Source organism: Pogoniulus pusillus, chromosome 28 (assembly GCF_015220805.1).
Source record: "Pogoniulus pusillus isolate bPogPus1 chromosome 28, bPogPus1.pri, whole genome shotgun sequence".
NCBI lineage: Eukaryota > Metazoa > Chordata > Aves > Piciformes > Lybiidae > Pogoniulus > Pogoniulus pusillus.
Window position 1 is genome coordinate 18,255,573 of NC_087291.1, and position 14,420 is coordinate 18,269,992.

The following is a 14,420-nucleotide window of genomic DNA, read 5'->3' on the forward strand; positions in this document are numbered from 1 at the left end:
TGTATGAATCTGTGGGTCTGTGGATGTATGAATCTGGATCTATGGATGTATGGATGTGGATCTATGGGTCTCTGGATCTCCTCAGCTGCCCTTGCAAAACCCTTAAGCTAGGATGTTGGTTCTGTGCCCTGAGCTGCCTGAGGCACTGGGGGAGGTGCCCAGCCTCTGCGGGCTCTCCGGGTTCACCTTGCCAGTTCACAGCAGCTGAGAGCTGATCCCCAGCAGTGTGGGCAGCATGTGGAGGGAGGGGATTCTGCCTCTCTGTTCCACTCTGCTGAGATCCCACCTGCAGTGCTGGGTCCAGCTGTGGAGTGCTCAGCATAGGACAGACATGGACCTGTTGGAGTGGGGCCAGAGGAAGCCGAAGCAAAGCTCTCTGCTCCAAGGACAGGCTGAGAGAATTGAGGCTGTTCAGCCTGGAGAAGAGAAGGCTCTGGAGAGACCTTCTTGTGGCCTTTCAGGAGCTAAAGGGGATGAGAAGAAAGCTGAGGACAGACTTTTGTGCAGGGCCTGTTGTGACAAGACAAGGGATGATGGCTTTAAGCTAAAAGAGAGAGATTCAGACTAGACAGAGGACTGTGGGACAAAAGGGTGGTGAGACCCTGGCCCAGATCACCCAGCAAGGTGGGAGATGCCCCATCCCAGGACAGGTTGGATGTGGCTCTGAGCCACCTGATCTAGTTGAAGATGTCTCTGCTGACTGAGCAGATGGCTTGTGGGAGTTCCCTCCAACTCCAGGTGTTCTGCCCAGGGGACGCCTGGAGGAAGGGCATTTTGGTGGCACTGAGCTCGTGTGAAGCCTTTTGAGCAGAAGGGTGACTTCCAGGCAGCTCATGTTAGGTGAGAGGCATCTCCCTGTTAGTGACCTCGAGCCTGGTCCCAGCAGTGCCCTGGGCACACTGCCCAGCACAGTGCCTGCCACTCCAAGCAGCTGCGGTGCCCGGGTGCCTTGCTGCACTGTGCTCAGCCACCCCCTCCTCGGGCAGGCAGGGTCAGTGCTCAGGCCAGCTCTGCATCTCCTGCAAACACAAACCCGCAGCCTGGCACCTACAGCTTGGCTTTTAAAAGCCACTTGAGCAGCAGAGAAGCCTTCCCAGGGGCTGCCCTGCTGCACGAGCTTCTGTGGCCATCAGCCTGCCACAGGCTGTGCCAGGACACTCAGGCTGGCTGCAGGCTCAGAGTGCAGCTGAGCCTGGCCGTGGTTGTCTCCCTGTGACCCCTCTGTTTCTGTTGGTTGTCCCCTGCAGTGTGGCTTCTTTGACAGAGCCAGACCCCCGCAGGCTGACAGGGAGCAGCTGACAAACAAGACTACTGATGCATAGAGGGAGAGAGTGACAGCTCAAGTCAGAATCCTGCCTCAGACTGGGAACACCACGAGGACTAAATGAAGGGTTCCTGCCACCAGCCTTCCGTTGTACCTCTGGAGGTGATGAAGTGTCCACACCTGACCTATGCAACGTGCTGAGGAGGCGCCACGTGCTGGCCGTCCAAAGCAAGCAGCTTCCTCACTGCCTTACACACCCCCTCCCCACCGAGCAGAGCCTCTGTGTCCCAGCCCAGCCAGCCCAGGCTCCAGCAGAAGCTCTGGGCATGTGTGGAATATTGAGGTGCTTCCAGAAGCAGCCCAGAGCTCCCGAGGAGAGGACACCTGCAGCCCTGCCTTGTCTAGAAGATGGACCAGGAGACAACTTCTGAAGGCTACTGGGTCATGCAGAGCAGCTTTGACACCTGCCTAAGAACACAGACTGCCCTGAAGTGGTGGCTCAAGGAGACAAGCAATAGGGCAGTACTGAGAGCACTGCTGGCAGACAAACCCTTCTGAGATGGGGCAGAGTCATTTATTTCTCCAGCTTGGCAGGATAAGTATCTGATATAATCATCTGCTTAGGTCTTGGGAGAAGAAAGTAAGAGAAGCAGAAGTCATTTACTGACCTTGCATGTAAATAGAGAAGTAAACCCACCCTGTACACACAGAGCACAGCTCCCATGGCCAGAAGGGGTTCGCAGGGCAGAAGAGCCACACAGCAGTGGTCGGCAGGAGGCACTTGATGAGCACCTCCCCGGCGTGGCTCCTTCAGCCCAGGGCTGGCAGTGTCACGGCTAACTGCACCCCTGCAGGGTGTGGAGCAAGAGGTGAGTCCCCTCCTCTTGCCTTGCTGATGGGTGGCACCTGCCTGGCTGGCACAGGGGCCTGTCCCCTCTGAACCGCTGATGGAAGCTGTCACAGCCACGGCAGTCACACTGGGCAGGCTCAGGGCAGGCTCAGGGCTTGGGGGCTGGGGTGGGTCTGTGCCATTGCCACGTCGCCTCTGAAATGGAGCAAGCACTGCCCATGTGCCTGCTGTCACCTTGTGCCTGCTGTCACCTTGTGCCACAGACCCTGCCCACAGAAGCCTGTGCCCTCTCAGGCGTTTGGCAGCCCTGCTGTCTGTGCAGCTCAGGTCTGCCTGCAGCCAGTTCTGACCCAAAGCTGTGCTGGGAAGGCTTTGTGCTCACGCAGGGAGCAGCTGCCAGCCTGCCAGCAGCAGCAAGAGGGAGGGAAGAGAGCTGGGGGTAAAGAGGGGAAATGCACGTTTGGGATGCTGGTTTGTTTCTGAAGAAGACAGGCTCCATGCTTCCCTTTCTGTCTGCAAAGGGCCTCTGTCTCAGCGAGAGCTCTCAGCTGGGAGCTGCGAGGGCATGTGCCTGAGGGCATGAGGCTGCCCCTGCAGCCTGTGTCTGTCAGCTCTCTGCTGCAAACTTCACCTCCCTGCCCTTCTCCTCAGCTCCTTCTCTTTCCAGGCCATCTCAGCTTCTGGGCTGGCAAATGGGCTCACCCAGTCTGCTGCTCCTTGGCTTTTCTCAGATAAGTGCCTTTCTGCTTCCCAAGACGTTGGGCTGGGGCTAGGCAGGAGCCCTGCTCACTGCTCTCAGACCCACAGGAGGTTTTGCAGCTCTACCATTTCTTGCACACAGCCTGGCTCGTGAAACCCAGAAACCTGAGCAGGCAGCAGCTTCCTCCTGCATGTCTCAGTTCAGCTGCAAGATCTCTAGAGAGTCTTGAACTTGTGATGTACAAGGTCTCTAGAGAGTCTTGAACATAGGATGTACCCTGAGGTAATGAGGAGAGGAAAGCTGGAGGTGCTTCACCTGCCTGGCCACTGCCCTGTCCCCCAGCAACCCGTTCTGAGACCCTTCCCCTAGATGGGTTTGAGCCAAGCCCTTGGTAGGTTAGAGAGGTCAGCTGGTCAATAGCACCACAAAGCAAGCCTGTCCCACCTCTCTATCCCATCCAGCCCAGGCAGAGCCACCCTGCCCTGAAGGAGCCCAGGAGCTCCCAGCTGGGGTAACTCCTGTGCAGCTGTGCCCGCAGCCAGAGCAGCTGGCGTGGGACAGGCACCTCAGACACGCAGCTCCTGCTGCTGGGAGGGCAGCAGGAGGAGACACTGAACACAGGACCTGTGTATGTGCAATACTTTCTGTCCCCTGTATACCTGAAGCATGTTTACACTGGCATTTGTGGTTGGTTTTTACTCTTGTGGATATGCTGATTAATTATTACAGTAATAAACCAAATAATAATAGGGGGGAATAAAAGGAAAAACCAAACCCTAAAGCAAGCACAGCTCTGTCTGGGCTTTGTTGCTAGGTGTTCCCAGCCCTGGGCTGCTCTGAGGGCTGCCTGGGGGACCTGCTGCGTTCCCTGCAGTTGGAACATCCCTGGCCCACTCCTGAGCAGTTCCTCTTCAGCGTGACCATGGCAGAGCACTAAACGTCAGCCAAAGAGAACCTCGCTGGGCCTGGCTGGGATCCATCGGCTGCAGCTGTGCAGTGTCACCGGGAAGCAAATCAGAGGCACAGGATCTGACAAGCAGTTACTTTGAGCGAGGCTTTGTTTTGGATTTCTACATCCTCGCAGATTGAACTTCCCCCGTGGCAGGGTCGGGAGCGGCGGCGCCGCCGGGGGGCTGCAGCGCTGGGTCCTGCCTTTGGCTGCAAATTGCAAACAGCTTTCTGCGGGAGACTGCTTTCTGCCGGCCTGCCTGCCAGGCGTGTGCATCCTCCGGGGCAGGGCGCAGCCTGGATGCGGACAGCGGCAGGCAGTTGCCACGCTCTTGCCCCCAGGGAATTAGCTGCTTCGGCTGTGAGCGACCTGTCCTGCCTCGGCTGTGTGTGACTCGTCCTGCCTCAGCTATGTGAGACCTGTCGAGCCTCGGCTGTGAGTGACCTGTCCTGCCTCAGCTTCCAGGCTGCAGGGAGCTGCCGAGAGCACAGGAGTGGTCCCCGGAGCAGAAGCAGCAGGAGGTTGCTTGAGCAACACGATGCCAGGGCAGCTCTGCCCTCCCAGCCTGACAGGGGTAGGTGCCTGGGAATTAGCACTCTGCAGCTACCTAGAAGGAAGCCATAGGCAGGCGGGGGTCAGGCTCTTCTCCCAGGCAACTTGTGACAGGGCAGGAGGGGCACAGGCTGAAGCTGTGCCAGGGGAGGTTTGGGCTGGCTATCGGGAAGCACTTCCTCACGCAAAGGGTGATTAGGCACTGGCGTGGACTGCCCAGGGAGGCAGTGGAGTCACCATCCCTGCAGGTCTTTAGGAAGAGATTAGATAGGCACTTGGTGCATGGGTTAGCTGTTGTGGTGGGGTTGGACTACAGGCTGGGCTTGGAGCTCAGTGATTCTGTGATTCTGGCATGAGTGACTTCATGGTAACGAGCTCAGGAGGCTGCAGGATATTACAGTAACTGTAGAAGACCAAAAGAGGAGGGCTAGGGGGCTCTGGAGGAGGACTCAAACCTTTCCTCAGAGGAGATGAGGAACCACAGGAAGGTTGCTCAGTGAGATGGATGCCTTGGTGATGAGGCTCAGGTGCAGCAGAAGATAAGGAGAGTAATGATCTACTGCAGGCACTTTTTTCCTTCCCACAGTGACCAACTGACTCATTGCCTCTGCAGAGCCTGAGGAAGATGATTTCCCTAAGCAGTTAGATAAGGAAAGGAAAAACCCTTCCAGCAGCTGTGAGAGGCCTGGGGAGCTCTCTGTGCAGCCCACTGGAGGGCTGTGTTCTCTTCAGGGGCTTAGAAGGAAGGAGGTGGCAAAGACATGAGACTCGAAGCTGTTCCAGCATCTACTGCAAGCCATTGGCTTCCATGCTCCTGGAAGTGGCTGTGCAGGCTGTGCTGGGGCTGGGGGACCTCTCTCACTGCAGTAGAGCAGCCTCTGCTAGCCAAAGGTTACTAAGACCTTTTTCTGAAGGCACTGGAAACTAAATCTTCAGTGGAGACTTTCTGCCTGTGCATGGCTTGCCCGGGACCCCTCAGCAGTGCAGTGGAGATTTAGTGGGAGTCTTTATTTGCTGCTTTTGTTTATCAAGTGTCATTAAGTCCACTAAGAAGCAGCTCTACAGAAGCAAGTAACTCCAGTCCCTACACAGCTTCCAGTAGTTGAAGTAATTCTTTGCTAGCAGGTGGAGAAGGCACAAGGAGATCAGTGACAGCACTGGGTCATAGAATGACAGACTGGGTTGGAAGTGACCTCTGGAGACCATTGAGGCCAACCTCCCCTTGCCAGAGCAGGACCACCAAGGGCAGGTCACACATCCAGATGTGTTTGGAATCTCTCTGGAGAAGGAGACTCTACAACCTCCTCTTCCTTTGGGTCATTAGAATCTGAGAAGGGTTGGGCTGGAAGGGAGCTCCAGAGCTCACCCAGGCTAACCCCCTGCACTCAGCAGGAACATCCTCCACTACAGCAGCTTGCTCACAGCCTGCTCCAGCCATGGGGCCTCAACCACCTCCCTGGGCAGCCTGTGGCAGTGCTCCAGCAGCCTCCTGCTGCACAACTTGTTCCTCACCTCCAGTCTCAATCTGCTCTGCTCTCATTCCAAACCATTGCCCTGCTCCTGTCCCTGCAGGCCTTTGCAAACAGTCCCTCTGCAGCCTGCTTGCAGCCCCTTCAGGTGCTGGCAGGCTGCTGTTAGGTCTGCCTGGAGCCTTCTCCTCTGCAGGCTGCACATCCCCAGCTCCCTCAGCCTGGCAGAGCTGCTCCAGCCCCAGGATCATTTTCATGGCCTCTTTTGGACCTGCTCCATCAGGTCCTTGCCCTTCCTGTGTTGAGGGTTCCAGAGCTGGCTGCAGCCCTGCAGGTGAGGTCTCAGCAGCAGGAGAGAGTGCCAAGATTGGGTCCCTCCAGGGGCTGGCAGCCCCAGGTCGTATGTGGCACAAATTGCTCTGCTGATCTGAGGCTCCTCAGTTGCTCTTCTGTCAGCCTTAGGCTTGCTAACAGCCAGGCTGGATGTGGTCCCTTGCCAGTGACAAATGCATTTGAAGAAGCTCTGGAATTCCAGCTATTTTGTCTGAGAGTCCCAGTGAATGCCCTGGACTGTCTCCAGCCTCCTGTGTCCTGCTGATCACCAGGGCCCTGAGCTCCTCAGATGCTCACAACTTCACCTTTTCATCTCTCTTTCCTCAGCATCTTGGTCAGATTTTTTCCCATGGGATTGCTCAGACCTGTAGGCATCTGAGTCAGTCCCTTGCTCTGCCATGCTCTGGACCCCCCAGCTCTGCAAACCAGCCCCTCTGGCTACCTACAGACGGTCTTAGGAGCCAAACTGTTGGCAGGTAAGTCCACATTTGTGCTGCTTTCACATGGTTTTAGTAAGGATCTATACAAAAAGCAGAGCAAAGGCAAAGAACAGGGGTGGGGAGGGAGGAAAGCAAACCAGTCCTCTCTGGGATGTTTGTGTGTTGTCATAAAACATGGAATGATCTCTATCTGCTGCATCTGAGTGTGCAGAGTTCCCTTTCACCTGTGAATTAGGGAGCAGTAGCTCAGAGTGTCCTTGGCAGAGAGTTGCTGTGCCCTGTGCCCCGCAGGACAGCAGCTCTGAACTGAGGCAGCTCAAAGGCACACCACAGCTCAGCAGAAGGTCTTCATTTGCTCTCATGCCCTTACTTCTCTTCCTGGGCCTTCCCAAGGACAGCCATGCTCCTCTCCTGCACAGTGTTGGGCAAGAAGAGGAATTTCAGAGCACCACAGAATTGCTTGGGTTGGAAAAGCTCTCTAAGGTCATCCAGTCCAACCAGCAACCCAACCTCACCACAGCTGCTCAGCCAAGGCCCCAAGTGCCATGCTCCCTGAGTGAACACCTCCCAGGATGGGGACTCCACCACAGCCTCTTCCAATCCCTGACCACTCTTGCAGCAAAGAAATTCTTCCTCGTCTCCAACCTCTGAGACCATTTCTTGAGGCCTCTTGGCGAGGCTGGCAGCAAAGCAGGAGATGGGGATGGGGCTGAGCACTTGGCGTGGCTCAGATGCTGTGCAAAGCCTTCTCCACCCTTTCCATCCAGTCCTGCTCACTTTGGTTTACACCCCCAAGCCCCTTGCCCATGTTTTTCTTCCTTAGAAGGAAAACAAACCTGTGGAGAGGCAGAAGTGAAGGGTGACATCTGGAGAGAGTTAAGCTGTGGCTCAGAGGAGCAGCTGGAATGCCTGCAATGCGGAAGCTCCTTCCGTGCTGCCATGTTTCTCCTCTCCTCGGGAAGCACAGAGAGATGCTGCTGCTGACAGAGCACAGCCCCAGGCAGGCTGCAGGGAGGGACTGCAGCAGCATCCCCACTGCGAGCACGGCTGGGGGGGGTTACGTAGCTGCTGCCTGCAGAGGGACTGGAACATCTCTGCTGGGAAGGAAGGCTGAGAGCTCTGGGGGCGTTCAGTCTGGAGAGAAGGCTGAGAGGGGATCTGACCAATGTCTGTGAATATCTAAGGGGGCAAGATGGAGGTGCCAGGCTCTGTCCAGTGGTGCCCAGTGACAGGACAAGGGGCAATGGACACCAACTGGAACCTCAACACGAGAAGAAACTTCTTTATGGTGAGGGTGCTGGAGCCCTGGAGCAGGCTGCCCAGAGAGGTTGTGGAGTCTCCTTCTCTGGAGAGATTCCAAACCCACCTGGGCATTGTGGTCCTGCTCTAGGAGGTGCCTTCCAGCCCCTAACATCCTGTACTTGTACCCACGTTGTCAGGAGCATCTCAGCGTCAGCCCTACCTGTGCAGAGGTTGATGAGAGAGGCCCCAGCAGCAGCAGCAGGGCTTGTGACTGGCTGATTCTGCTGCGTTTGGGGTTGCGCTTCTGAGAGGCTGAGTGCCTGCAGCCCCGCCGAGGTCAGCTGGCATCAGGGCTGTGTGGCAGAGAGAGGGACATCTAGCATCAGACTCTAGCTATAACCACAGGTTTCTCTCTTTACCTTCTCAAGCTCAGAGCTGCCCTCACTTCCGTCTTCCCCAACACAGGCTGCCAGGCAACCGGAGGGAAAACTGCTTCTTTAGAGCCTGAGGCTCTTGTTTCATCCCTTCTTTACTCCCTGGAGCAGTCACCCAGGTTGGCTCTGGATGGAGAAGACAATTCAGAGTGTTCATCGTTTCCCTCAGGCTGGAGGACACTGATTTGTCACAGGGAAGCCTCTGCTCAGAGCAGTGCCCTGCAGCAGCTCAGCAGGAGGCCAGGGCAGCTCTTGAGATGCTCAGCTCAGGTGCTGGGGGAGTCTCTTTTTAGTGCCAGGGTTTAGTTAATTAGAAGGTGTTAGGTGACAGGTTGGGCTCGGTGGTCTCCAAGATCCTTTCCAGCCTGGCTCATTCTGTGGTTCTGTGACTGTAGGAGGAGAGAAGCTGCATCTCTCTTGCCAGTGCATGAGGGAGATGGTTTGGTGCGACTCAGAGCTGCATTTTAGTGACTTGGTGTTTCTAAACTTAGAAAAGAGGACACTCTGGAGCTGGCCAAGTCTGCTGGAGCTGGCCACTGGCCTGGCAGCCTACATATCTGCCCCTGAGCCTCTGCTGTCTTCACAGAGTGGAAGAAGCAGGAGCTCGAGAAGCCCTGCAAGGTCATGCAGCCCATCTCCTGGGCAGTGCTTGTTCCCTGCCTCTCTGGTTTCCCATGTCTTAATTTAAGCTTGTCCTATTTCCTCCCTCCTTGTCAGCCACATGAGTCTCCTCTGAACCCCCTGCCCTGCTGCTCAGGCTCAGCTCAGCTAACAGAGAGCACTTCTCCTCTCTCTACCAGAGCCTGCAATGAATCTCTTCCCATCAGAGCACGACTGCAGCTCAGCACTCCTCTGCTCATCTCTTCACTTCTGCTTGCTCCCTGCGCTGCCAGCATCCTCCCTCTCCCTGGCCCACTCACCCGAGGCATTGCTCTTGCATTTAGTCAGAGTTTGTCTCTTCCATGCTTAGTGAGCATTAGGAGCTGCATCTGATGTTCTCTGCACGACAGCTAGCAGGGCTAGACTTTTGTGGCCAGCATCATCTGCCAGTTTTCACTTGCTGCTTTGCTGCTGCTCTTGCTTGCTTGCTTGTTCCTCAGCTTGCTTCTTCATATGGCTCTGGGCAACCTGATCTAGTGGAAGTGTCCCTGCCCATGGCAGAGGGGTTGGAACCGGGTGACCCTTGAGGTCCCTTCCAGCCCTGACAATTCTGTGATTCTGTGCCATTCCCTTGAGCCCTACAACATTCTCTCTTGCTCCTTTCCTTGCTCCCACCACTGAACGTTAACACTTCCATCCTGGCTGCTTCTGCCATTTTTGTGTCCCCACAGGCACACAGCCTGGGCTGCTGGCTGCTTGGCAGGCTTTGCCCTGACATCTTCTAAAGCAGTTGAGCTCGAGATGACAACTGCTAGTTAGAGGCATTCAGGAAACTAAGGCAGCCACCTTCCTGGGCAACCACTTCCCTGGGCAACCACCTCCCTGGGCAGCCTGCGCCAGCCCCTGAGAGGCAGCCTTAAGAGAAGGGCTGGATGGGATGCTCCGAGAGGGCTTCTCCGACCCAAACGCTTCCAATTCAGGCAGCCTGAGGGCTCCAGGACGAGGGCCAGGCCCCTACCCGAGGCGGCTCCGGGAGAAGGCTGCCGGCAGCACCCCGGGAGCTCTCCCCAGCACCGCCCCGGCCCCGCCGCTCCTCCGCGCCTCAGCCGCGCCGTGCCCGGTGCCGCAGCGGCCCCCGGCGGCAGTCCCTCCCCAGCCTTCCTGTAGGTCCCCTTCTGATGCTGAAATGCTGCTCTGAGGTCTTCCCGGAGCCTTCTCCTCTGCAGGCTGCACAGCCCCAACTCTGCCAGCCTGTGCCCAGGGCAGAGCTGCTGCAGTCCCCTGAGCATCTCGGTGGCTCCTCGGGACCCGCTCCGTCAGGTCCGTGTCTCTCTTCTCCTGGGGGTGCCACAGCCGGGCACGGCCCTGCAGGTGAGGTCTCAGGTGCCCACTGCACGGCTCGCTCACTGCCCTGCCTAGGAGCTGCGCTGGCACTGCACGCAGCGGCCCCTCCGCAGCTGCTGGCCGCAGGGACCATTCCCCTGCCAGCAGGCAGCTCTGAGCTCACATCTGCAAAGCATTCAGATAAGTGACTCTGGTTCCACGTGAAACAACCTCCTCTGGAATGTGTATGTGGTTAGAGTGATAAATGTGAGCTGGTCCTGCACACGTCCACACAGCAGACACCAGAGGGGCAGTGAGAGATGATGGCGAGGAGCAGACACAGGGTGACAGGAAGCAGAGCGTTTGTTCCACAGCTCGTTTGTAGCTGTCTGCAGAGAGGGAAGGGAGGGCAGGAGGCTGCCCACGTGTTGGAGACAACAGCAGCAGCAGCAGCAGCTATAAAAGTTGGGGCTGCACTAAAAGCAGCCAAGCCCTGCAGCCCAGGCAGCCCCCAGCCAGAAGTCTGTGGGAGAGGTCAGGTCTACAGTCCCCTCGCTGACATCCTCTGCAAGTTCATGAGGGCCAGGAGGAGATTCCTGAAGGTTAAGAAGCAGCAGATTGGAATCTCATGTTTTAAAGATGGCAAAGGGTCTGAAGTGGGCTACAAAAAAAAAAATGGGGAGGGACTTTTTAGGCTATCAGGTGGTGACAGGGCTAGGGGGAATGGAGCAAAGCTGGAGGTGGGGAGAGTCAGCCTGGATGTGAGCAGGAAGCTCTTCAGCATGAGAGTGGTGAGAGCCTGGAATGGGTTGCCCAGGGAGGTGGTCAATAGAATCAAGCAGGTAGGAAGAGACCTCCAAGCTCATCCAGTCCAACCTATCCCCCAGCCCTGTCCAGTCAACCAGAGCATGGCACTAAGTGCCCCAGCCAGGCTTGGCTTCAACACCTCCAGGGATGGGGACTCCACCACCTCCCTGGGCAGCCCATTCCAATGGCAAATCCTGGAGGTGTTTCAGGCCAGGCTGGCTGAGGCTGTGGGCAGCCTGCTCTAGGGTAGGGTGTCCCTGCCCATGGCAGGGGGCTTGGCACTGCCTGCTCCTTGTGGTCTCTTCCAGCCCTGACTGATTCTGTGATTCTGTCTTCCTCTTCCTGCTGGCTTCTCCGGGGGTTGTGCTTTCCTGCCCTCCTTTCACTGCCAGGAGGAAGTTTTAGCGTCTTTATCTTCTCAGCATCTGTTTACTTTGCTGCCAAGCACTCCAAGCCACCTGGCAGAAGAAGTGGCAGCTTGTCTAAACAAAGCCCTTCCTGCAGTCCTTCTGATTGTCAACTGACAGAGGATTTTTATCGATGGGAAAGATACAAACAGAGAAAAACAAAACCCCCAAAACCCCAACACCAGAACCAAATGCAGGCAGGCCACACTTAATCAAATCAGAGCCACTCTGTTTGCCTGTGTTATCAGCCAGGAAGTCTGCTCTTGGCTGGCTGCAGGCTGACTTCTAGAGTTAGCAGCAGAGCTTTGCAGAATTGCAGCCTGCCTTTTCCAGGGAGTTCCACCCCAACATCCTGCCCTGCAGCAGGGATACAGCAATGAAGTCTTCTTCTCTTATCATAGAATCAGTCAGGGTTGGAAGGGACCACAAGAATCATCCATTTCCATCCCCCCTGCCATGGGCAGGGACACCCTACCCTAGAGCAGGCTGCCCACAGCCTCATCCAGCCTGGCCTTAAGCACCTCCAGGCATGGGGCCTCAACCACCTCCCTGGGCAACCCATTCCAGCCTCTCACCACTCATGGTGAAGAACTTCCTCTTCTAAACTCAGGTGGTTAGAGTCACAGGAGGGTTCACTCCTCCTTTATTTGGATCCTGACTGCTGATTGTCACTTCCATAGCTTCATAGAATCATGGAATCATAGAATGGTTTAGGTTGGAAGGGACCTCAAAGCTCAGCCAGTTCCAAACCCCTGCCATAGGCAGGGACATCTGCCACTAGAACAGGTCAAACAAAGGACTCATCCAACCTGGTCCTGAACACCTCCAGGGAGGTTGTGGAGCACAGAATCACCCAATGTGATCCACAACCTCCCTGGGCAACCTGTGCCAGTGTCTCACCACCCTCACTCTAAAGAGCCTTTTCCTAACATCCAGTTCCAATCTCCCCTCTGCCACTCCAAACCCATTCCTCCTCCTCCTCTCATTCCCAGACTTTGTCAATAGTCCCTCCCCAGCCCTCCTGGAGCCCCCTTCACATCCTGCAAGGCCACTCCAAGGTCTCTTCAATGCCTTCTCTTCTCCAGCCTGCACAGCCCCAACTCTCTCAGCCTGTCCCCAGAGCAGAGCTGCTGCAGCCCTCTCAGCATCTTGGTGGCCTCCTCTGGACTGCCTCCAACACTTCCATGTCCTTCTTGTGTTGGGGGCTCCAGAACTGCCCCCAGGACTGCAGGTGGGGTCTGAGGAGAGCAGAGCCAAGGGGCAGAATCCCCTCCCTTGCCCTGTGCCCACACTGCTCTGGCTGCAGCCCAGCACAGGGTTGCTGTCCGGGCTGCACTCACACTGCAGGCTCCTGTGGAGCTTTTTGACAGCTCCCACCAGCACAGCTTGCTCAGGGCCTCATCCAGCCTGGCCTTGAATGCCTCTGGGGAGGAGACATCCAGAACCTCCCTGGGCAACCTGTGCCCACCCTCACTGGAAAGTTTTTGCTCATACACAGATGAGCTGCATTATTTTTTCTGCCCATCCCCACCAGGACCATGTCTGGTTTAAAACAGAAGGAGCTGTTAATGCCAGGCAGGGTCAGGCTGGACCAAACCCAATATTCTCTGCCTTGCTAAAGCCCCCCCTGAGGGCAGCTGCCTCCCTGCCCTTGGGCACTGAGTCCGTGGCCTCTGGCTGCAGCACCATTAGTGATTAAATGTTTCTCCCTGCTAATGAGGGGCAGAGAAAAGGAGGCTCTAAGCAGCTGGGAAGTTCCTTAATCCCATCAAGGGAAGCTCCCTCCTTGAGTCAAACCCAACAGCAACCCCGGTGGGGTTTTGTGATGTAAAAGCATCTCAAAACTTGTTTGTGGATTTGTATCCCAATCCCTTCCCACCAAACAAAGCTGAAGGTGCAGGATCAGCGGCAGCCACTGCAGGAGGCACAGCAGGAAGGCCACTAAATGCTTCTAAAATGAGATAAGGGATGTTCCTGAAACACAAATCTCCCCTCTCTTGCTCACAAATCCTCACCGGAGAAGCTTCGCTGATCTGGGGGGAGGGGGGAAGGGAAAACTTCTTTCTTCCTGTAAGTACTTCAGCAGAAGGGAAATTTCACAGGGGGAAATGATCACCAGCAAGGTCATAAATCTTGAAGGAGCTTGGAAACACAAAGCATCTGGAGTGAGGGAATCTTTTAATGTCACCTTGGAGAAACCAGAGGTCCCAATCCTCAGCCTTCCTCTTCTTCAGGCTACTTTCTCCCTGCCACAGAGAGAAAAATGTGGGAATTCTTATGTCCTTGCATCACTGCAAGGAAGAACTCCCCCGTGGTGTTCCCATGGTTGGCCACACAAGCACAGGCCAGGGCTGGGAGAGGTCCCTGGGTGAGTACAAGTCGTGCAAGCCCAGGTTCTGCCAGCTTCCAGAGCCTCCAGCCTCCTCTGCTCTCAGCCTCGGCTGGCAGAAGGCATAAACCACTCTCTCCACTCCCAGCGTTCAGATGGCCTGGCAAAGAATGGGTTAGAAGTCAGAAGTGAAGGTGGGAGTAGCATAAAGGAGTGAAATTAGCTTGAAAGCTTAGTCTGGGTTGCTTTTCTTCTCTCCCTTCTGCCCCCTTGGTTAAATTGGTGCTCCGAGGAGGAAGAGATGGAGTTCAGTGCCTGGGCACAAGGCACTTCTGTCATCAGGTGTAAGAGGCCAGATGGATGCAGGATGGGGACAGCATTCAGCAAGAGGAGAGGACAGAAAGAATCCCAAGCCAGGCATAAGTCATGGACCTAAAACTTCACCTCCTGAGCTGGACAAACCCAAGCATTGCCCCCTGAGCACAGGAGCATTCCTTCCCTGATGGTGTGGCTGAGGCCTTGGCAGGAGGGTTGAGTCTGGAGTGGGGAGCACAGGAAAGGTTCTGGGTTCACACTGTTAACCCCCTGGTGCACCCTCCTCATGCTTCAGGGTGTGCAGTGCCCTTTGGGGATGGGGGTTCAGCCTTTCACTTCTGTCACAGCCACATTCAAGGGGCTTGGGCAAGATGGCCTTTGAGGGTCCCTTCCAACCCAATGCAAT

At 56.0% G+C, this 14,420-nt stretch overlaps 1 protein-coding gene across 5 annotated transcripts in view; it reads left to right on the plus strand.

Annotated features, from left to right (window-relative positions):
- Positions 1–4,111, plus strand: part of ITGA8 (integrin subunit alpha 8) — a 73,263-nt gene extending 69,152 nt beyond the window's left edge. For all 5 annotated transcript variants that reach the window (XM_064166881.1, XM_064166882.1, XM_064166883.1 and 2 more), the window contains one exon: positions 1,248–4,111. In XM_064166881.1, the coding sequence (XP_064022951.1) occupies positions 1,248–1,322 (75 nt within the window). In that variant the 3' untranslated portion in view covers positions 1,323–4,111. The remainder of the gene's footprint in view (positions 1–1,247) is intronic.
- Positions 4,112–14,420: the final 10,309 nt, after the last annotated feature.